General features: G+C 34.2%; 1 protein-coding gene and 1 long non-coding RNA gene across 5 annotated transcripts; one reads left to right on the forward strand and one right to left on the reverse strand.

The window, feature by feature from the left end:
- The first annotated feature begins 79 nt into the window (after positions 1-79).
- LOC127864499 (uncharacterized) lies at positions 80-10,924 on the forward strand. 4 transcript variants are annotated; one of them, XM_052404138.1, is made up of 4 exons: positions 80-431; positions 3,787-3,886; positions 4,936-5,049; positions 6,240-10,924. In XM_052404138.1, the coding sequence occupies exons 2-4, from the start codon at positions 3,797-3,799 to the stop codon at positions 8,355-8,357; spliced, it is 2,322 nt and encodes a 773-aa protein (XP_052260098.1). In that variant the 5' UTR covers positions 80-431; positions 3,787-3,796; the 3' UTR covers positions 8,358-10,924. The 4 variants fall into 4 exon arrangements, with proteins under 4 accessions (XP_052260098.1, XP_052260099.1, XP_052260096.1 ...); XM_052404139.1 differs by lacking the exon at positions 80-431 and adding an exon at positions 466-1,553; XM_052404136.1 differs by lacking the exon at positions 80-431 and adding an exon at positions 471-1,553.
- A 2,547-nt stretch (positions 10,925-13,471) lies between these two features.
- On the reverse strand, positions 13,472-17,018 carry LOC127868136 (uncharacterized). Its single transcript, XR_008043895.1, has 3 exons — positions 16,926-17,018; positions 16,382-16,488; positions 13,472-13,536 (listed from the first exon to the last, which is right to left on the reverse strand). It is a non-coding gene; the product is annotated as an uncharacterized LOC127868136 (long non-coding RNA).
- Between the last annotated feature and the right edge of the window lie 10,679 nt (positions 17,019-27,697).

Genomic DNA, 27,697 nt, shown 5'->3' on the forward strand with positions numbered 1-27,697 from the left:
CTGTCGACCAAATCTTTTAAGGAAAAGGAAGAAAAGTAATCCTGTTTTGTACTCGAAATAAGTTTTTAAAAATAAGCTCGGAAACATAGTTTTTGAAATTTAAAACGTTAAGCTTGTCTCAGTTAATCAATATTGCAACCAACGATTCTATTAATAGTTTGTGAAATTTAAAACGTTTAGCTTGTCTCAGTTAATCAATATTGCAACGAACGATTCTATTCATGTGTGGGTAAAACCTTAAACAAGCAGAGATAACGCATCGCACACATAATGGATCTGGCTGTGTGCGTTTTTAAGTGGATTTGAAAACAATTGGATGTTTTAGGACAACAGTATACATAAAGTTAATTGAGATTTGTTTTCGATTTTAAGATTTCAAACATAAAATATAGGCTTGAAAAGTGGAACAGTGTTATTAATCCATGTTAAAGGTAAAGTTACCTGATTTATTGTGTTTAGATTTATATATGTGTTTATATAAAACTTACAAGCAATCGAAAAGTGCGTAGAGATGGCTTATTGTTTCAGTTTGATAAAAAAAATATAGCTCGTTTTACAATTATGTAAAAGGTGTAAAGACGGATGAAATATTATTACAGTTTGAAAAAGCGCTATAACTGGGATTTGATCGATACAGATGAATGTACGTTACAATGCAATGTTTTTTTCCCAAACAATATAATATATATGATAACAAACTGTCATTCGTTTAAAATATTTAAAAGCTCTACAGACCGATAATATGTTAACAGATTATCTACAGTTTGAAAGAGCGCTATACATAGTAGCCTCTTTTCCGGTATATTCGGCCACAAATTGACAAAAGCTTGCCACACATGTGAGACATTTTATTACACATCGTATGTCCTTACAGCAATATAAAGGAAAGATAATTTGCCTATCGGGTATTTCCTTAGTAACAGGCCAAATCTAGGAAGGCACCTTAGCAACACTGATTTATTCATATATTTCCTACCAATCATCAGTTATCATTTTTATAGGAAACCGTGAAACGTTTGAAGTAATTTTGATATAAATCATTTAATTAATAGTCTGATGAACAAATAAACGCCAGCATACTGTTTAAAACTGAAATATAATACTTGCCATTAACAAATTTTGCGAATTGTTAACCTTGATGTGTTTTTCAAAATAAAATCTACGATTCGATGTTTTGAACAAAAAAACATCTATGTGACACAATTTTCTAAACAAAGATTAATGACGCACGTTTTAAAAAAATGTCATAGTGCCCAAAATATGTGGGTTGCCGAACATATAAGAATTGTTGAAGACACAAGTACATTAAAATTTAATTTTATGTTCGTAAATAATATATATAGTAACACGAATTTAGGCCGCGCAACGCATGTGCACTAAAAGTAAAACCCAACCGAATCGATAATTGATTATTGCTTTGCACTATGGTTACAATGTAAATTCATGACGTTTGAATTATGTCAATGGAAATACCCGCAACAATCTTTAATACATTACTTTCGATTTCGCTGTAGTATACATAGATTGTCAAGTTACACTGAAGTCAATGAAAGGTAATCGTTATTAATTATTGTAAATATATTTTAATTATTTAATGTTCTTAAGATGCATGCAGCATAACGTAGACAACATGTTGTATATTTGTTTATTAAGAAATGTATTGTGTTATCCTTTACAATACAGTAAATCAAATCGTTTTGAACGCTTATATAAACTGAGTAAATGTATATTTTTCAATTGGTGTATATTAGTATGCATTAAATCAGTACATATGATGTAACAATGTTTAATAATCAAATTTTGTTTGTTGATTCTTATCATGTTTATAGCGAGATATAATCGCATGTATATGGGTGCATATTTATAATTATTCAAAATTAATAGACGTGTAGATATCGTCTGTCTTTATGACTTTTAGTTTTGCACAATCATCAACTTTATCACCGTCATTTTTATTACCATCGCCATCACCATAATCATCATTTATTCATTAAAATTGATTTTCCAAGCCAATATCAAATTTTAAATTGTCTAAAATCATTCAGTCCCAAAAACCTATGTCTTTAATTCCATTTACGAATATCTGACATTTATGTAATGAAATAAATGGTCAAACTATGTATTTTGAAACTCTCCGCTTTACATAGGAAACGATAGGAAAAGCCGTGAATTTGCATCGTGAGTTTAAAAAAATGTCGCAACTACCCCACCCGCGATTCCAATGTACCGGAACTTCATTTGCGCCTGAAGTAGTATCAGAAGTAGTAGAAATAATTGTGCTTTTGTGTTGTTTTTTATGCCCCCGGATCGATAGATCGGGGGTATATTGTTTTTGGCCTGTCTTTCTCTCTTTCTTTCTTTCTTTCTTTCTGTCATTGCGTCATTTTGTCATTCTGTCACCAAAACGTTTACCTTACAGTAAAGTTTTGCAATAACTTTTAAAATATTGAACATAGCAACTTGATATTTGGCATGCATGTGTATCTCATGGAGCCGCACATTTTGAGTGGTGAAAGGTCAAGGTCATCCTTCAAGGTCTGAGGTAAAAAAAAGCGACGCATTAGGGGGCATAGTGTTTCTGACAAACACATCTCTTGTTTGTTTTTGTAGTAGTAGTAGTAGTAGTAGTAGTAGTAGTAGTAGAAGTAGTAGTAGCAGTACTTCAATGAGTACATCAATTATATGGCTATTATAAATCGAAAACCAGAGAAAGTCTAAATTTCCATTGCGACTGCACGTAATTCATAGATATATTGCTATGTCCACCATAAATAAATTTGTTTCGGTTTTGATTTGAAGATCATCGCGTTTTTAAAACTCCTAATTATGTGCTCGTAGGGAGGTCGTGCTAGCTATCACTTTAATCATTATTTCAATGATTAACATTATCGTAACCACAGCTTTACCAACATCATTGTAATCATCATCGCCATCATAACCATATTACATTTACTAAAATAGTTATCATTTGTTTTTTATTCTTCTCACTTTTATCTAAAATGATAAATCTGTGATCATGGCGTGGCTTTGTAATTGACTTTTCCCGTCGTTTGTCGTACTTATTGCGTTTTCTTTTGATACTTCTTTCGTCTTTAATCTTTGCCAAGGAAACACTCCAATGGCCGCATTTATAGGCCAATCTTTATGAAGCTTGACAAGAAAAATAGTTCCTATACTAGTCCGAGTTCGGTATTTGCTTACAATAGGTGAACAACTGGCTCACTGGTTTTATTGTGAAACCTTGTTAACAGAACATTTAAGATTATTGTGGTCTTAATAGGAGATATCGTTTCATGTGTTGTTTGTAGTTTTACTATTATATTTTTGCAATGTTCCATCGCTGTACTGTATGTGAGACAGAGATAACTTGTTATGACACTTAGCCGTTGTTGAAAGAGAATCGCTCGTTTAAGTTGAACATACTTTGATAAAAATAAAGATTAAAAATCGATGACACTATCAAAAAATAGCTCGTATTTATTAGTAACGAATGTGGAAAACGTTGTTCTAAAGCGTTCTAATGTGAACACAATAGATTAACTTACAATTTCTTATGAGTATTTTCAGTTTGCGTAAACTGTATTTTAATATGAAATTGCATTAATATAAAATTATACGTCGATGTTTTCCAGTTAAGCTCTTTAAAGCACGCACGCGAAACATTTAGCAGCTGGAAAAATTAAAAATAAAAACACATACACTATTTCTTTTCATTTGAATGCCATCGATGCTTTAATTAAATGTTCGAACGACACAATATGAAAAAGTCATTCTTCATATCTTCAGGCTGGACAAAATGGAGAAGGAACCGGATACGATCAACAGGACGGTCAATTGTCTACCGTCTATGCCGGCATTGCCTCATGAAACAGGCACACAGAACAAGGTTTGTGTTTTGTGATGGATACATACAAACGTGCTTCCAAGACAGAAGCCTTTTTTTCCTTCTATAAAAGAAGTAAATTATCATGTACTTTTTGTGCAACATACTATGAACGAAGCCGGTTTATGTTGACCATGTTATTTTATTTTGCAACATAATTATGGACGAAGCCGATTTGTTCTGACCATTGTGTTTTGAAGAAAGTGTTCACGTTATTTAAAGGGGCCTTTTCACAGATTTTGGCATGTATTGAAGTTTGCCATTAAATGTTTTATATTGATAAATTTAAACATTGGGCTTCAAAATGTCCAGTAAAAAAATAAAAATTAAATTAAAACAACAAAAAAATAACCCTCGACAGGGTACGAACCCCTGGAGTTAAAAGCTTTTGCTTAGACCACTCGGCCATCCGTGCTCATGCTATGAGGGGACGTATTTTTTGTACTTTATATAAGCAATCTCTCGTAGTTTCACAAAATATAACGACAACAACAGAACTTTAGAAATTATTCAATCGTTTCGCGTTGCAATGCTTATTTTCAGGTTTTCAAATCTTCAAAAGATGCATATAATGGATATTTTAGAGCATGGTAAATGTTCATTGTTACTATTTCTTCACAAATATCGTAACTAAAACGAAAATTTGCGATTCTGAAACAACTTTTTTGAATTTTGTCAATTTACCAAAACGTGAAAAGGCCCCTTTAAATGTTAAGTAATTACATTAATTTTTAATTATGTAGCCCAATGAAACTTTACTTGCAATTAACAATTAAAATCTATCATTTACATATGTCCGCGTTCGGTCAACGTGTTTTTTTTCGAAAATTAAAAAACAATGTATTTAGAAACATATACTTTGTCATTTGGAATTGTTATGTTAACTGACACCATTTGAAAGAACAGACTGTATTGGCGGACTGTACATTTCATAATATTACTTGGTTTGAGTGGTGAGCGTAGGTTACAAAACATCATCACTTTTATAGAATACTGATATGTTTCTTCATACTTCGTTACTTTTTAACATAAACTGATATGTTTTATTCAAGGTACGTGCTCCCAATTCGAAACTCAATCTTGGTGCTGGGAGGTTTTGTATCAATGTGGATCGACCGAGGTGTTCAAACAGCAGACGGGATCAACATCTCTTGACAAATTTGCCGGTATAACGCGATGGTTTGTTTTTTATTAATAAATAAATTATACATCTTTAAAGCGTTTCAAATGCACTAATGTGAGCGTGAAGAATATTGGTACTTTATATAAATTACAAAAGCGTGTTCCTATACTTGAGTCGTTGTAACTGTTTCGTATTTATCGGTATTTGTTTTCAAACAAAATAACCCCGGATGGTTATGAAGACATTAATATATTTATTTGCAATCGATACAATTTTTATAATTTCGCTTAGGTGTCAATTGTTGATCTCGTGATTTGTATTGGCATTTTATCTACGGACGATCTGACAGACACACATTTAAGTTGTGATATTAAATCAGATACGTTTTGATCAGTTTACATTTGGGAATAAGACACGTAATATATGTAACAAACATATGTGTATTGTGTTTCAAATGAGGCGAAACATGTCAAAAGTGATTCTTTTAATAAAACTAATTATAGTGGTTGTCTACAGATTTTTTTCATCATCGAAGTTCGTCATGAAAGTCTTTATCCTCATAGTTTTAACGAAATTATTTAGATAGTGAACAATTAACAAACTGCAAGCAGATTTAACCTAAAGAAGGATATAAAATGGAATCGGTACCTTTACAAAAAAATTTAAATCAAGAAGATTATTGTCCTTGTTCCGAATTTTTCGGTTTAATCTCTCAGCCATCCTGACTGTCGTACTTCTGTAAGAGTATTTAGTTATTGAAAGTGACCTCATGAAATCAACATTTAAAAAAACTAAAAGAGAAACAACCCATGGTTTGGTGTTTGTTAATGCGTTTTAATATCGTTAATTTTAAATGATTCTTAATCATGAACAAACATGTATTTTACACATACGGCTATCATGTAGTGTTATATTGATCCATGCACACAGTTCTTGCTTTCTTTTTCATCAATGACACAAAGTTAAAAAATAGTCATTCGTTCATTCGTGGAAAAGGCCATGTTAATCATACACATGCAATTCATTGTATCTAAACCACGACCGCAGTAGTAACAAGTAAATTGTAATGCTATACGACCATGATACATTGGTGTAAACTAAATAAAAACATATAATTGAAAATTAATGCATTAATGGGTGTTTTCAATAATAATACATAACTATTGTAAATGTATTTTTATAACACTGATTATGATTAAATAATAATAATAAACACAATAGCTTTACGTCCAGATTTCAGAGTACTTCCCTGCACTATCTTTCCGGATATCAGATGTACTGGATGATATCGGGGCCGGAAAACGCACTGTAATGGAGCGGAGAAAATCATATTTGCGGAGAGAACGCATGATGACGATAGCTGGACAATGTTTGGAACTACGTGCGGAATATTTTCATTTTGGTAGCCAATCTGAAGGCACCACAACTCCCGGTCTCAATTCTGATATTGATTTGCTATTAAGTCACAAAGATACGAACATCATGACAGACTGGAGAGACTGGAAGATTGGGATGTGTAATTATCTGATGCTTCGTGACGACATCACTCCACCTCAACAGTACTTGCTTCAGGGCATACACAAATACACACCTGAAGCGGTAACCATTATTGACGATGACAGATGTGTAAGGAAAGATTCCGGGCAAGTACTGTTCAGCTCAGAAAGATGGAAACAGGAACAAGAGCAGGTAGCATCACATTTCGGAGAGGTAACCAAAAATGGACCTTCTGTGAGTAATGATCCCAACTGGGATTTGGTATCGGCATTTCACGTCTGCAAACCTCTTCCAGAAATACAGCACTGGATGGACAGATGTAGAGGAAGACACTGGCCGCCTGCCCAATTACTGAAGGCTGCACGTAAAGCCCCTTGTTTCTTGGTACCTGCAGGACATCCAGATAGTGATTACAAGCGCGAAGAATGGCGACTGTCTCCAAATCTTATTGAACGAATGCTAATGTTTAGTTTTAATATGACACAAATAAAATGTTACACAGTTCTAAAATTAATTAAAAAATCCTTATTTAGTAAAATTGTTGGGGATTGTACCACAAGTTTTCATTGCAAAACGTTAATGTTCATTACCATAGAGAGAACACACCCTTCTCTGTGGAAGGAACATAACATCATGTATCTCCTTTTACTATGCTTACAAGAATTAAGGAAATGGCTGCGATTGGGGTGCCTTCCTCATTATATCATAGCTGGAGTGAATTTATTCGATGGAAAACTGTCAATTGTGAAACAGAAACTTCTTTTACAATACGTTAACTACTTAATAAAGAATGGCTTGCAAGATTTATTTCATATTGATATAGACAACTTAGGATGTCGATTGCAAGCGTGTTTTATACGGAGGATCAGACAAGGTGGAGAGGGAGAACTGGGAGGTGTAGTCTTACGTAACAGTATCAGTTTATTGCTAATGTTCGGGAACTTGAAAACATTACTTTATAATTTGACAGAGATAATATATAAAATACAGAGTTCGAATTCGACAGTCCAACAAGGTATATACAATACATTACGCACTGCTGTTCAAGGCTTCACGAATGAACATTTGAAAAACGTTGCGTTCGACCTTATTAATCACCTGTATGCCGTATATAATTCAGTGCAATCATCTAACTGTTTGCGACTTCCAAACCCTAATTTCATCGAAATTATAAGGCGTTTTGAATTTTGTTTAAACACAGATATTGCCTATAATCATTTAAAGTTGGCTTCTTTGCTATACTGCTTTGGACATTTTCACGCGGCAGCTAGAGCGTTAGAGGACGTGGAGAAGAGGTATCACTGCAAGGTCAATGCTCTATGTGGAATGTTACAAGTGGAAGGAGAAACAGATCTCCAGGTTTTCGCTAGCATGATCTCAGATAATTGTGACAACGTACGCAGAGAACCGCCATTCTCATTCTGTGTCAGGTTTATTAGACATGAAGCGCACTGCGCCCCATACGTATTGTGGTTTGAAATGAACCGCGCTATGACTGAAGAGGAGGTTGCACAGAGAGATCAACATTCCAAACATTGGATGGATTACGCTGAGGTAGATGCTTGTCCTTTTCTTCACTATTTACAGTATCTTACGTATGGAGGACAAGGTGAACGCACCAAACAGCTATATGCGCTTGAAGTACTCAAGTCGTATATACTTGATCCAAGAAATGACATCAACATTCATCATCCTGAGACAGCGCTCAATTTGCTTGGTCACTGCTATGAAATGGAAGGCGACTGTTCAAGGGCGTGTTATTACTACGAGGAATCGTTGCGTTTTGACGGTACAAAAAATGCTGCTAACTGGCACGTTCAGCGTGTGCAGCGACTAATAAGTAATTTATATTGAATATTAAAACATTTTAATGTTTACAATCATATAAATGTATTTGAGTAGACAATGTGATATCAGTTAGTTCCAAGTTAATGATTATTGTTAACTATAAAAAATCGTAAAATTTATACTATTGTGTTTGTTTAAGAATTGTAATTTGACATTTAGCGATGTTGATATTGATACAGTTAGTGTAGATTTATTTTATTTAGCGAGTTGAAGAAAACATGAACCCCGATTTTACGCGTTTTCGTTTAGAGAAATAAATACGTTAACTACTTAATAAAGAATGGCTTGCAAGATTTATTTCATATTGATATAGACAACTTAGGATGTCGATTGCAAGCGTGTTTTATACGGAGGATCAGACAAGGTGGAGAGGGAGAACTGGGAGGTGTAGTCTTACGTAACAGTATCAGTTTATTGCTAATGTTCGGGAACTTGAAAACATTACTTTATAATTTGACAGAGATAATATATAAAATACAGAGTTCGAATTCGACATTCCAACAAGGTATATACAATACATTACGCACTGTTGTTCAAGGCTTCACGAATGAACATTTGAAAAACGTTGCGTTCGACCTTATTAATCACCTGTATGCCGTATATAATTCAGTGCAATCATCTAACTGTTTGCGACTTCCAAACCCTAATTTCATCGAAATTATAAGGCGTTTTGAATTTTGTTTAAACACAGATATTGCCTCTAGTCATTTAAAGTTGGCTTCTTTGCTATACTGCTTTGGACATTTTCACGCGGCAGCTAGAGCGTTAGAGGACGTGGAGAAGAGGTATCACTGCAAGGTCAAGGCTCTATGTGGAATGTTACAAGTGGAAGGAGAAACAGATCTCCAGGTTTTCGCTAGCATGATCTCAGATAATTGTGACAACGTACGCAGAGAACCGCCATTCTCATTCTGTGTCAGGTTTATTAGACATGAAGCGCACTGCGCCCCATACGTAATGTGGTTTGAAATGAACCGCGCTATGACTGAAGAGGAGGTTGCACAGAGAGATCAACATTCCAAACATTGGATGGATTACGCTGAGGTAGATGCTTGTCCTTTTCTTCACTATTTACAGTATCTTACGTATGGAGGACAAGGTGAACGCACCAAACAGCTATATGCGCTTGAAGTACTCAAGTCGTATATACTTGATCCAAGAAATGACATCAACATTCATCATCCTGAGACAGCGCTCAATTTGCTTGGTCACTGCTATGAAATGGAAGGCGACTGTTCAAGGGCGTGTTATTACTACGAGGAATCGTTGCGTTTTGACGGTACAAACAATGCTGCTAACTGGCACGTTCAGCGTGTGCAGCGACTAATAAGTAATTTATATTGAATATTAAAACATTTTAATGTTTACAATCATATAAATGTATTTGAGTAGACAATGTGATATCAGTTAGTTCTAAGTTAATGATTATTGTTAACTATAAAAAATCGTAAACTTTATACTATTGTGTTTGTTTAAGAATTGTAATTTGACATTTAGCGATGTTGATATTGATACAGTTAGTGTAGATTTATTTTATTTAGCGAGTTGAAGAAAACATGAACCCCGATTTTACGCGTTTTCGTTTAGAGAAATAAATAGTTTCTTTATTCAACAATTACATTGAACTCTAATCGCCAAGTTGTTTTCTTAACATGTTTGATATTTTTTTTCAAAGGGAAACATGTTTGAATTTGTAACAACCAATGTATTGTTGTTGTTGTATTTCACTTGTTAATCGCATATCTTCAGCAGGAAAGGTGTGTTAATAAATGCTCGTATATTCGAACCACACTATAGTGTTGGTAGATAAGCAATATACTTCGGGTTATCGAATAATGTGTCCTCAAAAGGCTTATTATTATATCATTTCTTCATCATCGAAAGATATGGTATGTTAAATTGTTAATATTTGATAAACATGCAGTTTTCTTTCTACACATTCATATTTCACGTTCAGACCAGCGTCATTCTAAAATGGGTCTAATAACGTTTCGGCAAGCGAAGTCGTGTAAGGACCGAAGCATTCCACTATAAAATCACGCAAGGCACCACAGTCTCATAAGGGATCTCCTGAACAAAATGCGCATGATGGTCTATAACAACGCAGCAGTTACGCTTGCATCATATGTCATAAGATTCATTTTCGAATGACGCTGGTCTTTAAAAAGCTCAATGCGTCTTGTAAATCAAACTTCTAAGCACGATACTGCTCTTAAATTTTTTTATGTTACACTGTGTATTTTGTTTCAAATAAGCAAATTGCGCTAGCCTATTTAGACTTTTAGAAACGATTTTCAGACGGGCTGATCGATTACGGCAAACATTTGTGGCTAAATAGTCACATAACATAATTACATGTATCCATATTCACCGCACAGTCCGAGCATGACTTCTCACCGTATGTCTCCGTCGGCGTCTCTTGTGGCTTCTCCGTCGGCTTCTGCGTAATGTTCTTTAAGGTAAAGATGCAACGTCTCTGATCTAGCGGTATTATGTTATATCAATTTATTTGAAATGTGCTTTGTGAAATTGCATATGCGTGCATCAACTTAAATACTATACTGTTCGTTATATAATGGGCTGTTTTGATTTGTATACATGTTGTTATTGTTTGTTGTATTAAACCGATATGTTTTACATAAAGTTGTTTTTCTAAACGGTTTTTAATGATACATGCTGCTCAATATGTTACCTTTTGGAAATTGATATTATTATTAGTATTATTATTATCATTATTAATAATAATATTATTATTATACAGTGATTGTGTCCAAACATGGTTTATATACGAATTAATACAGATTTTATGCTTGTAAGGGAACTATTTTCTTCTTCCGCGGACTTATATCTAAGTGTATGCACCTTCCGTCGAACAGTGAGTGTCGTTATAAATCTTATATTGAAATAAGACGAAACATGTGATGTCACACCTCTAGGAAGAGAATACATCAAATAGTGTTTTGCACCAGTTCTGATGACGCAACACAACACAAACTTAAGTCTTTCATTCGTGTAATTTTGTTTATTGAGTGTACCGAAGCATATCAAAAACAGAAAAAGTGATACTTTGAATGCTCAAATATTCGAAGAACTCAAAGTCGAACAAAGAACCAGGTTAACGAAAACAAAAATATAGTGAATTTTAAACGCCATAAAGTTACTATACAGAGCATGTTTAAAGAAATGCTCAAAGTAGATTAACATTTCTGTAAAATGTTACTACAATTCAATGTTGAGCTGTGTTTAGATGTGTTATGAAACCTAAAGTGGCGTGTTCATAGGTAGGAAAGGTTTTTTCTTTAGAAAGTAACCGTTTTACGAGCAAACACTAAATTATTTTTAATATATTTACATGTATTTGCATGCTTGACAAGTTGATTCGCGTGGATATATACACAATGTGTTTATGACGAGTCTATGATAGTTCACAAGTAACTTTTGCGAACAAGTACATCATCAGTTAAGCGCTAAAATTACCTGCTACAAGATTGAGGTGGTTCGTTCTTAATATAAATAATCCACCTGGTAGCATTGCACCAGACGCAATAAATGAAAGCGATCGCAAACAAATATACAATTTAACATATAATGAATAGAAAAGTGTTAATGTTTCTAAAAATTAAAGAGTATGTTCGTAATCAACGATCCTGCGTCAAAACTTCGAAACGGAAATAGTTTTCAAAAAGCAGCGGTATGAAGTGTTCGTCTCCTGCGTTTTTTTCCTTTCGGCAAAGCTGTCGTCCCCAGGTTTTCACCATAATTAACCTTTACTGAATCCAATGAAATGTTGAAGAAATTTCCCGCCACTATGCCAGAATATATATTTGCAATTTTTGCATTTGTTAAACATATCTTAACTACCCAAAATAGACATCGTTCTGTCTTATCTTACGGTGTTAAATTATAATCTAAAAAACTGTGTATTCATTGTTGTGTAGTATAGCACAAACAATATACGCGTTTGGGGGATCCCCACTATTTACACTGTTTCTTTTGTTTTGTTAATACGGCACGTAAACACATGATTGTTTCTGCATATAGACTAAGTTAGTGACGGTGACGGTCTAACAACCACCACATATTTTTAATGTCACCATAATCAATGGCAAATTATACATTTTCTTCAATTATAAGTGTGAATACTAATCAGAAAATATACACTGTGTACCCTGTATGTAAAAGAGTTAATGTTTAAATATAGGATAAAAATTGCAAAGTTCAGGGGAGGTAATAAATGGATATACATTTTAGAAAGAAAATATAACCCCACATTAAAAAGTTTTATATTTTTGTTTATATGACAGAATTAAAGATTGCATTAACATATTTTACATATATTACACATTTCACACAGATTAGGAAACCCGGTTGGCTGCAACAGTGCTGTATACGAGTTATTTAGAACTTCCCCCTCCTGGATTGCACAATGTAATGAATTGAAATGCACATTTTTTATGATAATAAAGTAAAATACTGTGTATTTTTTGCAAAAAAAAACCTCATTAAGAAAATATAATGTAATAATATAATTTCAAGTGCATACTTGTGTAATGAGTATTTAATTTATTATACCTGCACAATGTAATTTCATGACATGAAAGTTCATTTATATGACATTTTATTTGCAAACCATTTTTTCAAATGGTTATTTATGTACAATAAATAGCACATGCTAATCAGGGAAGACGCTTTCCGCTTTTATTGTATTTTTGTTTAAAGATCTCTACCCTTAACAAAATCAATTTTAGGTAGAAATTGTCGTGCCTAATGAGCCTTTGCGGACTCCACAGGTTAATCTGGGAGGACACTTTATGCAAAGGCTAATCCGGGAGGACACTTTATGCACAGGCTAATCTGGGAGAACACTTAATGCACAGGTTAATCTGGGAGAACACTTTATGCACAGGCTAACCTGGGAGGACAATTTATGCGCAGGCTAATCTGGGAGGACACTTTATAAACAGGCTAATCTGGGAGGACACTTTATGCATAAAGCTCATTTTCCCAGATTTAGGCTCATATAATATTTTGTTAAAATAATAATATTGTGTACATAATTCGAAAATTGGGACTGTGAACATACTAATGTAAATAATATACACTAAAAATATCAATAATACCTCATTTGTCTACATTATTTTCTTAGTCTCCGATCACCATAGGATGGAATATAAAAATAATAATCCTGAAATAAAGATAAAAAATAAATAATAAATGGCTTTACTTTATCCCACAGTACTGCTGCATTAATTATGATGACAAATATTGAAAAGGAAATAAACATTCAATACGTTTAGATTCATTTTAATACAATTTAAATGCAACTAGAAATGGCGCGGCAGAGGCCGACGCGTATCCCCACGCCGCATGTTTGACACAGGGGCGCCCCAGGGTTGGTAATGAGGCCATGCATAGTTAAGATTGACCGTATTGTCATATGAGAAGTTCAGTATCAATTAGAAGTGAATAGGTGTAGAAATGAAGAAATTATAGTAAAAGGCAATTTTGGGTGGGCGTGGCCAATGTGAGCGGGGCGCCCCAGGGTTGGTAATGGGGCCATGCATAGTTGAGATTGACTGTATTGTAATAAGAGAGGTTCAATATCAATTTGAAGTGAATCGGTGTAGAAATTATAGTTAAAGGCAATTTTGGGTGGGCGTGGCCTAAGTGGTCGGGGCGCACCAGGGTTGGTAATGGGGCCATACATAGTTGAGATTAACCGTATTGTCATAAGAGAGGTTCAGTATCAATTTGAAGTGAATCGGTGGAGAAATGAAGAAGTCATAATAAAAGGCAATGTTGGGTGGGCGTGGCCTATGTGGGCGGGGCGCTTCAGAGTTGGTAATGGGGCCATGCATAGCGGAGATTGACCATATTGTCATAAGAGAGGTTCAGTTTCAATTTGAAGTGAATCGGTGTAGAAATGAAGAAATAATAGAAGTAGGCAATTTTGGGTGGGTGCTCTATGTGGGCGGGGCGCCCCAGGGTTGGTAATGGGACCATGCATAGTTGAGATTGACCGTATTGTCATTAGAGAGGTTCAGTATGAATTTGAAGACAATCGGTGTAGAAATGAAGAAATTATAGTAAAATAACATTAAAAAATGAGTAAAAATCTCTGACCCGGCCCCACTCCAACCCCCATAACTTTTGATCCAGGGTTCAGATCAAAATTCCAAATAGTGCAGGGTCGCTCATTTGCTCATAGCTACCATGTGTGTTAGTTTCAAGGTTCTAGTGCTAATAGCGTAGGAGGATATTGTGGCCAGGACGGACAGACGGATGGCGGAGTAAACCACAATATCCCCACGCTTTTCAAAAAGCGTGGGGATAAAGACAATTTTTGGTGGGTGTGGCCTATTATAGGCGTAGCACCCCAGGGTTGGTAATGGGGCCATACATAGTTGAGATTGACCGTATTATCACAAGAGAGGTTCAGTATCAATTTGAAGAGAATCGGTGTAGAAATGAAGAAATTATAGTAAAAGGCAATTGTGGGTGGGCATGGCTTATGTGGCCGGGACGCCCCAGGGTTGGTAATGGGACCATGCATAGTTTAGATTGACTGTATTGTCATAAAAGAGGTTAAGTATCAATTTGAAGTGAATCGGTGTAGAAATGAAGAAATTATAGTAAAAGACAATTTTGGGTGGACGTGGCCTATGTGGGCGGGGCGCCCCAGGGTTGGTAATGGGGCCATGCAAAGTTAAGATTAACTGTATTGTCACAAGAGAGGTTCAGTATCAATTTGAAGTGAATCGGTGTAGAAATTAAGAAATTATAGCAAAAGGCAATTTTAGGTGGGCGTGGCCTATGTGGGCATAGCCTATGTGGGCGGGGCCAGGGTTGGTAATGGGGCCATGCATAGCTGAGCTTGATCGTATCGTCATAAGAGAGGTTCAGTATTAATTTGAAGTGAATCGGTGTAGAAATGAAGAAATTATAGTAAAAGGCAATTTTGGGTGGGCGTGGTCTATGTGGGCGTGGCCTATGTGGGCGGGGTTCCCTAGGGTTGGTAATGGGGCCATGCATAGCTGAGATTGACCGTATTGTCATAAGAGAGGATTAGTATCAATTTGAAATGAATCGGTGTAGAAATGAAGAAATTATAGTAATAGGCAATTTTTGGTGGGCGTGGCCTATGTGGCCGGGGCGCCCCAGGGTTGGTAAAGGGGCAACGCACAGTTGAGATTTACCGTATTGTCATAAAAGAGGCTCAGTATCAATTTGAAGTAAATCGGTGCAGAAATGAAGAAGTTTTTGTAAAATAACATAAAAAAATGAGTGAAAATCTCTGACCCGGCCCCGCCCCAACCCCCATAACTTTTGACCCAGGGGTCAGATCAAACTTTCGTCACTATCACTGTCGCACATATGCTCATAGCTACCATTTATGTAAGTTTGAAGGTTTAGTGCTAATAGTGTAGGAGGAGCAGGTGGCCAGGATGGACAGACAGACAGACGGACAGACGCACATCATCACAATATCTCCACTTTTTCTCCGAAAAACGTGGGGATAATGATAGAGATGAAATATGTATAAGCAATACTATATGATTACCAAATATATGTTTTTGTAAACAATGACATTGAAAAACAACCATAACCTTATTTTGCATTATTTAGTAAATTGAACTGTTAGTTTAACGTTTGCTGATGATAGTTAGAAAGAATGAAAAAGGCATTTATACCATGTGAATGTGAAAAATGTTTATCCATTTCAGTGCTTAATTGCTCCAATGAGACCACAATACTGATATTATTGCTGTGTGTTGATGAAAATGAAGTGAACATTGATGTAGTCTTATAACTTGGATGATGGCTTACAATCTGCAATCTGATACTCCTTCTCCATTGACATTCTATGTAAAAAGTAACATATAACCTCAAAGCACAGACATTTGAAAAAATATGACGGACAGACGGACATACAGACGGAAATGCAATCACTAGATGCCCACCTTTGGGGGCATAAAAATGTAGTCCTGTTAAATATCACTTGACACATGCTTACCTTCACCATGACTTACAAAATATCCTAAGGTGACTGGGACCATTCAACTTCCTGACCACATTCCTCCAGAGGTGGCTGTGTTTGTTTGTCAGATGGCGGCAAAGTTTCGTCCGAATCTGAAATCTTAATTTTAAAAAGTATTATAACATTGTAATAAATGTATTAAAACACATGTATTTATTTATAGTTATTAGTTGTACATTGTATATAGTTACGTAAAACAGTATGAAAATGTGTATGATATTTTATTTAATATACAAACAAGTTATTGTTTCATGTCAAACGAAAACAAGTCAATGCGTTAAATAATTTCCTTTCATCGAAAATATGCCATATTTATGTATTAATGTTATGATCAAATCGATATCGCATTTGCTCATTTAATTAAATTAATAATCTTATATCTTTTAAAGAATATAAAATAATTATACCTTCCAAAAATATATATTACATAAATTGTATTGCTTTTAAAACATAGCACTTATACAAATTGTTAAACTATTTATAAAACGATTTTCTCAAATAACCCTTGCTTTCCCCTTGCTTGCCAGTGTCTGTACCTCTATAACTGCATCACTGCCATCAGTTCCTTCAGAATCATACTCATACAGTTCTTAACTCATAGTTCATTAGTGACTGTGTAATCTATAAAATATACACAATTTTAATCAATGGGTAAGACTATCTGTATCAATGTATTTTCCATAATTATGTAAAATAAATGAAATTTGGTACGAATGAAGTTTGGTACAAATCGTAAAATTTTGTTTCATAAATTAAACAGCTACATTCGATTGTTATCCTTAATGTTTACACAAAAACAAGTTCAATTTGTTCAAATAAATAAATAAAAACATACACAGGTGTTAGTATTATAATTATATTATTAAACAAACCAATATACTTCTCAAGTGTTACAGCCAAGTTGTTGTTGTTGTTTGTTTACAATGTAACAGTTACCTCCCTTGTTGTATTTTACCAGGTAATGATAAAATAACAAACATAACATGTACGCGCAAAATATTTCTTTTTTATTTATTATGTAAAGTTTTCATTTTTCTACTAAATAACACCATTAAATACTTAGAATTATTAATAAAACAAATAATAATTTAAAATGAAAACTTACCATAAAAAATCGGCAAAGAAATCAACGCGATCGCGAAATATGTTGGTCAAATTCTTCAAGTTTGTTCATCGTTCTATTAAATCCATGTACTTTTTATTTGCTAAAAGTACGTTTTCAACGAGTAATTGACGCGTATTTTGGCAACCTACAGTGGGGTCGGTTTTCGGGAATATACAAAAAACTTATCTCCCCTGAATTAGGTAGGTGCGGTGGTTTATAATATCGACGAGTAAACGTGTCGATATCAGCGTTGTACTTTTTGACGGTAATATTGTGGAAGATCAAACATTTAAATAAAGTTTACTGCATGTTTGAACATAATATATATATTTTTTGTTTTAAGCGAAACGTATAAAATGTAAAATATTCATTTGCAAATTAAACTCCATATTTCAAACATGGCAAAATGCGACATAGAGGACATATACCGATGTATCATGTTTTAATAGGCTTTCATTGTTATGCACGAGTACTTGTTGATTCACCGAACCATTTTTTAATTATTATCTGGGGTAATAAACAGAGTGACACACAATATGTTTTTATTAGTTTGCTTGTTTTCGAGAATACTTGTCTTCGCTGGGGGTTTACATTCTAAGAAGTGTCTCCGAGATAAGATTGTAAACTATCATCGCACTCATTTAATGTATGCGGCTGTAATGAGTCTAAGAGTTGTTCAGGAAAAAAACATTCGCGACTGTATGTATTATGAATTTTTAATGTTATTGACGTTCGTTGTTAACTAAAAAAAATTAACATCAATACTTTTTAAAAGACCTTTCTTGTTAAGAACTGATACATCACTGCATAAGTGCCTATCGCTTGCATGTAATACAGCATTGCTTATTGACTACCAGACACATGGCCTTCAAATCACTGGACTCACCTGAATGAAGCGGTGAATGGAAAATGATTCATAATAGTACATAACTTAACACCGACAAATTCGAGTTCATAGTATTTTTAAGTCAAAGCAACGCGAAATACGTAGACGGGTTAATTGTTAAAGTAGGGGACTCGACAATTAAACCACCGCAATTCGTTTGAAATCTCGGTGCTTGGTTTGATTCAAAAATGAACATGAAACAGGATATTAATGCTATAAATAGAACATGTTTCGGTCAAATCAGGTAAATAGGTCACATCAGGCAATATTTTACACCATAGGCCACGCTGGACTATTGCAATGTACTGCTGAATGGAACACAAAAATCAGCTATCAAGAAACTAAAACATGTTCAAACACTGCGGCGCGTGTTATCACAAGAACATCCCGCTATAGTCATATAACAACGATCCTAAAGAAATAACACTGGCTCACTGTAGAAAAAAATAATTCACTTCAAAATACTTACCAATGCGTTCAAAGCCTTGAATGGACAGTCGCCTGTATATCTGGAAAAAAACTTCTTGAAGTCTACGTACCAAGGCGAAACTTAAGATCCAAGAACGAAGCGACTTCATTAGTGATTCCAACTAAGATTCAATCCGTATCATACGGGGAGCGAAGTTTCATGTACACTGCTCCCAAACTATGAAACTCACTTCCATCAAACATTCGAGGTTCTTCAACAATGAATTCTTTCAAAAGGTACTGAAAACTCACCTCTTCCTCCAATCGTATGTAACCTAAGCAGTGGTTTATTCAATTCATTACATAACATTTCGATCAACATGATCTGCAATTAAACATTTTTAAAGGTAGTATACTTATTCCTTTGGGGTTTGGGAACTTGTGGTTTTACACGTGTGATTTGACAAATTCATATTTTCTTAATTATACAAAATCCGTGTTACTTGTAAGTTGTGCATCAATTGTATGGCTAATAATACATACTTATACATAACATTCAAATATATAGTTAAAACAAAACATTAAATCGATAAATAGCAATGTATGACTCATTTACTGACTACCAAACGTCTGGAATAGATTTCTGTTAGAATAACGATATCACATTGTGATCAGGTTATAGTATAGCCCTAACATAATCGAAACCAGATATCTACATATAAGCTGAAATAAATTCAAATAAGAATTAGAAATTCACCTAGTGATCATGCCGAAAATATAGTGTATTGCTGATATTTCTAGTCTATGATTACTGTGAATGGTTTTTTACGAAGTACTTATAGTGTAAGTTTTGGATTTTCTTGTTTCGTTAATTGTCTTATAGCTATACACATTGAGTAGTTTTTATAGCGTCTTGCTGATCTTTTTAATCTACGGTTACTGTGCATGTTTTTACGTAGTACTTAAAGCATACGTTTTAGATTTTATTGTTTCATTAATTGTCTTATAGATATACAAATTGAGTAGTTTTGATCGATTTCTTTTGGAAAAGTGTTGCAAAATGTATTCGTTTCTGCGATACGTCAAATGTTCTAATGTAAAGCGACTTTGAATGTGCATTTTTGCATGAAAAGGTCGATATATAAATTTGGTATAATAATGATAATAATAATGACTTCATTTAATGAAATGCAACTTACTTCAAAGAAACATTTGTTATTCGAGGAAAACCTCAGAAAATACATAACAAAAAAGTATTTACCAAAATCCCGAGAGTTGTCGTTTTTATAAAAAAGATCGGTTTACATGCTAGGTCAAAAGAACCTACGACAGTATGTGTTATGCAACAATGTGACCAGATGACAACATAATTGAATACGCGTGCGCCAAAAATAAGAACCTCGAAATTAGAGTGACACGCCATAATTTAAATAAAATCCAAATAATCCAAATAATAAACGTGAAAGGTTCTCAAACGATTCAGATCACTGAAGTAAATCATATTTTTGGTATATTTATTCAATAAACCCTTGGTATCAAATTGTTTACAAAGCAAATATGTAAATATTTTATTTCATCGCTGTTAAAATAAACTCAAGTTAAAACCTTTGTTAATTGAACAAGCATATACAATGCACTTTAATCATACCAAAAAAACAAAACAAACTATGAAATTAAATAACTTAAAATAAACAATAATAAAAGAGAATTAGCGCATTCAATTTAATTATCATTTAATTACTCAATGGTAGGAAAGAGACCAGAGCGACATATTTACAACTTTTGAGAACGATGAAATTAAACTACGATCAAGTGTCAACTACATCCCTTCTTTTTAGAAAACGTTTTAAGAACATAGCATCGTGAAGTTAATATTTCAGATCACCATCGCGGAAATACAGGCGGAAAAACAGGAAGAAGAAGCAATAATGTTTGTCACATGTTTGAATTAAGTATTTGTTTACATTGTTAATAAGGTTCAGATCGGCCGGCTAACGCGCACTGCACTGGTGGTTAGTTATGGCCAGCGGTTCGACACATAATCCAAAGAAACTAGATTTATCATGAGAACCTAGGTTCTCAGAATGAAAACTTGGTTCTCAAAGTGAGAAGCTAGGTTCTCATGAGAACTATGGTTCCCAAATAAAATATTGGGTTCTAATGAAAACCTAGGTTATCAGAGAGAACAACGCGAAAAAATGTCGAGAACCTAGTTTACTGTGAAAACCTTGGATATCAAACGAGAACTTAAGTTCTCAGAATGAGAACCTAGGTTCTTTTGAAAACCTGGTTTCTCATGAGAACCTAAGTTCTATGTGTCCATGAGAGCCTAGGTTCTCATTAAAACCTAGTTTCTCATGAGAACATAGGTTGTCTATCATAAACTAAGATGTTCAAATGAGAACCTAGGTTCTCATGAAAAACTGGTTTCTTAGGAATTCGTAAACCTAGTTCTTCATGAAAACGTAAAACCTAGGTTTTCATGAGAACCTAGGTTCTCATGAAAAACCTGGTTTCTTGGGATTTCATGAATAACCAAGTTTCTCATGAGAACCTTGGTTCTCATGAAAAACCTAGTTTCTTGGGATTATGCGTCGAACCGTTTGCCATAACTAACCTCCAGTTGTCTCCCATAGCTTGGCACACGCTAACGGCATATGTGTAGAATGATAATCAATAGACGTAAAATAGTGAATGCTTCTCCCCAAGAACATTTTTTGAACAATGTTCAGACAATGCCAAGTAATATTCAACGAAACTTGGAGGAAACTTCTTGATAAATGAAATTAGAAAAGTAATCGGTCGACATTGGTCTGAACACGTTAATAAAAAATTAAACTGTTTGTGAAATACGTCTTTAATTGTAAATATTTTTTGGGACTAAACATTGAAACAAATTCAGATCAATCGATACATAATTCATTGTTACAGCATAAATGAGTTTCGGTTCAGTTCCCTTGTTCGGGCCTCAAACGACTGTACGGTACAGTTTTGTATTTCAAGTATGTATGTGATATAGTAAGCAATCATAATGTAATAAAAAGAAGTTTAATCTCTATTGATAATGTGTAATAATGTCTGTTTCAATCGTAAGATATCGGCCCACACTGCAAGAAAAACTTATGCACTAACGACTTTGAAAACATATTTCAATAACTTGAGATATCTGCACAAATAAAGTCCTTAACGGCGTGTTTTCATTCTGTCCAGCACGTGTGTAATCATATGTGAACCCCATTGATCCTGCGCCCTGAACCTCATGAGAACCTATGGTTCCCAAATGAAAACCATGGATAGGGCAACCAGTTCGACGCATAATCCCAAGAAACTATGTTTTTCATGGGAACCTTGGTTCTCATTCTGAGAACCTTGGTTCTCATGAGAACCTAGGTTTTCAAATGAGAACCTAGGTTCAAATGAAAACCTAGGTTCTCATTTGAAAACTTGGGTTCTTGAAGCCATGTGCAATCTTCAAGCGAGAACCTAGGTTCTCATTCTGAAAATCAAGGTTCTCATGAGAAACCTAGTTTCTTGGGATTATGCGTCGAACCGCTTGCCATACTGCACTACTCGGCATCGATCGGTATTCATCGACGTCATCCTGTCCCACCTAATGCGTTTACACGAATCAATGAGCATAAGCAAGGGTCGTAGCAAGTATCACAATCATTATCATTGTACATCTTGTATACTATAAGCCAAAGGTCAAATGTGAGCATAATCAAGTTCGAACAGACAGCAAACATTACATTTCATTATGCAATTTAAAAAATTTAGAATTGACTAAAATGAATTAGTCATCATGCTATGTTTTTAAATAATTAATCACAAAATGTATTAAAACCAAAAGTAAGTATGTGACCAATTATAGGTCGTGTTCACTCTTTAGGTCAAAAGTAAAGCATATGCAATGTGAAGATTATTAAACATTACAGGCATTATTGCAAATGGGCTCGACATGTTGCCAACAGGCATCTAGCAGGCATGTAAACCGAGACTTTACTAACATTTAAAAAGTTAATTTAAGAAACACAACTACAATTTGTTTTTCTTCTTGAAACACAAGTACACTGTGTTTATCGGCTAGAAACCCAATTTTAATGTGCTTATGCGTTTGAAACACAACTGCAAGTTAAACATTTAAAAGCGCAGGCGACAAACACATATAAAGTGCATCATTATTGTAAAATTTTAATCGGAATGATATACTATGTGTTTGTATTACAATTGGAATTTCGCAATGATGATATTGATACTGATAAGTAAGTGAATATTAAATGTATTTAACGAGTTTAAGAGAATCTCTACCACGAGCCTTCTTGCAGGGCAATTAATCGTATCTGTAATTAATACTTAACTGGTGCTCTAGTCAACCATATATTTTTTCAACATTGTCAGTCTTAATTTCAATCAATTGAATACACGTTTAAATTTAAAAGAAAAACAACAACCATAACACTATGATGCTAAGTTTCGGCATTCATTTTACTTCCTCGGTTCTTGTCCAAAATTCCCCAAAACTACCCGAAGAAGTTATTTGTACTTCCGGTCGATCACGAGAGCTTTGCATTGTACAGTATAAGTAGTATATGTTGTTCTCTCTAGTAACACAATCTATTTGTTTTGTAGACTAGTTTATAACAATTTGACTACATGGTTCATTTGTTTCCGCTCGTTCTTATAATACAATGTTTTCTCATGTGGTCTCATATCAAATGTTGACATATAACATTAGTTGAAGCACCTGATGTTCCGTGAACAACATTATACGGCATACGTATGTGGTTTTTTGACGTTTTCCCTAGGAATAATTGGCTCCTCCCTCGTTTTGCAATGTTTATGTTCGTTTATTATACGGTAACGCACTAAAGGCTACAGTTTTATCCGTTTCGGGTAGGCGCGGTTGGAAATGTCAATTGGTTTTAAGGTTAATCTAGATGAGTGATAATACATGAATTAAATCGACAATATCAAAAGGAAACTTCTTCGTATTGAATCGATTTTGAATCAGTATATTGATTCATAATCATATCACATTTGATGCAAAATTTGTAGTATGGTACCAATTTTTAATAATAGGGTTTTACTATTAGCATGTGTGTCTTTATAACAGTATTAAATGAAAACATTTGTGTAGAACATTACTACATTTTTAAATATATTAATCAAATTGAGTACCTGTATATATAATATCAACTTACTTATATTGAACCCTTTTTCAAAATACATGAGTAAACATATCATTTCTTTCAACCCAACTGCTAATACTTTAATTCAATTTTAATCATATGACGTTGAAATAACGATAATTCAAATTAAGTTTACATGACACCGACGTAACAACATACTGATTGATTTTTTGATTATATAAATTCGTATCTTCCTAAAATTTGAACATTATATTGAGCGATCATAATATGAAATCTGTGCGACATCGTAGGAAATATTTGTTACGGAATAAAACATAAACTGTAAATATTTGTTTAATTAGAAATGACTTTTGCCAAACGATTTATTACCTACGTGTTCACCTTTCTTCGTTACATTTCCTATTTCGGACTCAATAATAAAATATATAAGAATATTGAATGTATGAAAACCCTTATGTACAAATCTACATAAACAGACAAAACAACTTAAATTGCGCGACTCTGTGCGGTGATTTTTTAAAATAGTAATGCCATTTTGTGTGTATTTTATTTCTTTTGATTGGTCACTTGCTTTAAATAAGAATAGTTTTCCGATAATGTTTTTGGAGCTTCATTCTGCATATTTATTTATTTTTCATGTCATTTAAGTTCGTTAATTACAACGGATGTCATTTTAGCAGGGATATAATTATTATATGATAAAAAAGCAAAGTATACAATGAAAGAAACTGCTTTGAAATGCGTAAGCTGATTAATTCTGATTCTCGGAAGAAACCCTTTCTTATTAAGTTCGTTAATTACAACGGATGTCATTTTAGCAGGGATATATTTATTATGTGATAAAAAGGCAAAGTTAAATATGAAAGAAACTGCTTTGAAATGCGTAAGCTGATTAATTCTGATTCTCGGAAGAAACCCTTTCTTATTAAGTTCGTTAATTACAACGGATGTCATTTTAGCAGGGATATAATTATTATGTGATAAAAAGGCAAAGTTTAATATGAAAGAAATTGCTTTGTAATGCTTAAGCTGATTAATTGTGAATTTAATGTCGGAAAAAACCCTTTCTTATTATAGCAGTCCAAGATCAAATTTATATGATTCGCGGAGGCACACATATGGGGTTTATCCTTTTCGTTATTCATATCTTTACGAATTGTGTTGTTAATACAAAACCCTGTGTCTGGGTCACGTTTCTTCATGATATGTATCTATAATATAGTGAATGAAAATTCCTCTTACGTTTTGCGATGATTTAAATCATTAATCGCTTGTTTTCTAGGTTTTTTTGAATATGCTCTCGATTCAAATCGCAAGTTTATACATACAAATAAAGTTAATATAACAGTCCGTTTAAGACGTTGTTTTATTTATAAATGTTTAGATACACTATGAGCAATTGCATATTTCCTATAATCACACGGGAAACTGGATCCGCTTGAAATGCAAGTTTAAATAAGTTTAACTTAAAGGGACTGTCTAACAGATTTTGGCATGTATTAAAGCATGTCATTAACTGCTTTAAATGCTTTATATTGATAAATTTAAACATTTGAACAAAAATATCTCCAGTAAAAAATAAGAAAACAAATTTAAAAAAGAAGAAAAACATTAACCTCCACAGGACTCGAACCACTGACCCCTAGAGTCATAGAGTTTGGAGTAAAATGTCTCCCGACTTTACAACTCGACCATCCACGCTCACGTCAAATGCGGAGGTATTTTTTAGCTATTTCTGCAATCCTCGTAGTTCGCCTAAATATCGATTCGCGTCGAACGACGCTTTTGACTGTTGGACAGTCCCTTTATATGCTCTTTTAAATGTATAACAGTAAGCATATCGTAGTTCAAAAAATACAAAATTTACACCATCGACAAAAAAGTACAAATGAGAAAGCCAAAAGAATATCAGAGGAGCTATTTTGATATAAATGTAATGGGAATTGGTTTTGTACATAAGTTACAAACAATGCTCAAACCTCAATTCTACGAAATCATATGTAAAAGTTCGCAACTGAACGAGGTTCAACATCAAAAATGATATAATTCTCTTTCAAATGTGCGGTACTTATAAAAACTCTGTCCCCTTTTAATAGTTCCAACACAGCAGCATTCCCACCAGTCAAATTGCGTGTCACGCCCTCAGACAATTGCGTGTATGTAGATATCTCCATTCACACACAATGAAACATGTGCTATCGGTTCGTGTCGTTTGGATCACCATCTAATTGAACGTGAAACATGAAGACGTATACTCCACTCACAGGTGAAGTGAAGATACCGGTACTTGGGGCTGTAGTGGTTTCCTTTGTTGTAGTAAACGCGATCGAATTTGATGATAGTGTCTTTGTTATATGTGTTGTTTTCAAGAGCTCGGTCGAGAAACAAACAAAAGTACCTGAAGAAAGGTAATACATTGTCCTTCACTGTTCAGAAAATTACAACTGATGAATATGTCTAAGGAATGCATGTTTTGCACAATGTAAGTTTTATTGAACACTATTAAATGGACTTGTGATTCGATTGTCGTTGTTTTTGTCGTAAAGATCCCTTATGTGCCCCCTCCAGACGTTGAACCCGTTACTGGAGAGTGTGAGTGTTGCTCTGCGTAGCTGACACTTTCTGTTCAACAGTAGCAATTTAAGCTGGTGTTTTGTTAACTGCTCCTGTCGTGTCTTACTGCAACTTTTCAAAAGTTTCAATCCGTAGAACCGAGTCCGCCACTTCCTGTTCTAAAACTCGAAAGTCGTCAGTAGCACTCCTCAATACGTTAATATCGGTCTGTGTGCACTCCTGAATCTTCTGGGTTACGCCCACTCGTATTCATTCTGCTGCACTTACGCGTATTGCCTTGCTTTTATGAAAGAAGTGTGCTCATACGGAAATCACTTGTTCAAATGTCACAGGCTTACAAGTACCAACCATTTCCACTAGGTGTAGTCTTAACCGTTTAAGATTTAAAGGGACATAGTGTGAATCCATATACTGATTCAAAACACGGTATCGTATTTAAATCAAACATTATTTACCGGTAATCAGGATGATTAACACATTCGTCTCTTGTTTTACAAACGTTCATTAACATATTTATTTTATAAATACAAAAATACAAAACAAGTGTGGGCCCTTGAAAATCAGTCATAAAAATAAAATCGTTATACATGAAATGTACATCAAGTGATGATACACGCATTCGCTCTTTCGATATCGGGACTGTAATGTTGCAGTTGGCTATGTGTGTTGTTTAAATCTTAATAAAGGCGTGTATCAGAAGGAATGTGTTTGTGATTGTTGTATTTTTCGTAACGATTTCATCAATATATTATTATAACTACGTTTATATTTGCTTTAAAACTTGGAACTTTTGATGTGTTAATGCATTTATAAATTAACGGGAAAAAACTTTCGATTTGCCCGTTTAAGTTGTTGTGGTTCTTAATGTTAGGTATTTATTTTGCTCCGATAATTCTGTATTCGAGTCTTCGTTGGTTCTGACCATAAACTGTTACGATGTTCTTTCAGGAAAAAACTCGACATTTATGCAGCAGATGTGTTTTGCATAAGCACACATGTATCAGCGGTATTAAACAATCTTTCTTCTGAGAAGTCCTCCAAACACTAGTGAATGCAGACAGATGTCAATAAACCCAGAGCAAAACATATAACGATTGTTTTTTACATACCAAAATTGTTTCGCTTTATTGTACTACTAGTATCAAGTGTCAATTAAATTGTTCATGATGAGAGAACAATGTTCAA

The sequence above is a fragment of the Dreissena polymorpha genome, chromosome 1 (assembly GCF_020536995.1).
Source record: "Dreissena polymorpha isolate Duluth1 chromosome 1, UMN_Dpol_1.0, whole genome shotgun sequence".
NCBI lineage: Eukaryota > Metazoa > Mollusca > Bivalvia > Myida > Dreissenidae > Dreissena > Dreissena polymorpha.

Excerpts from the sequence above, each read along its gene's own strand:
- LOC127864499 (XM_052404136.1), top strand. The coding sequence starts at position 1,444 with ATGACGTTTGAATTATGTCAATGGAAATACCCGCAACAATCTTTAATA. Across the intron at positions 3,887-4,935 it reads AAACAGGCACACAGAACAAG|GTACGTGCTCCCAATTCGAA; the intron begins GTTTGTGTTTTG and ends GTTTTATTCAAG. Across the intron at positions 5,050-6,239 it reads ATCTCTTGACAAATTTGCCG|ATTTCAGAGTACTTCCCTGC; the intron begins GTATAACGCGAT and ends CTTTACGTCCAG.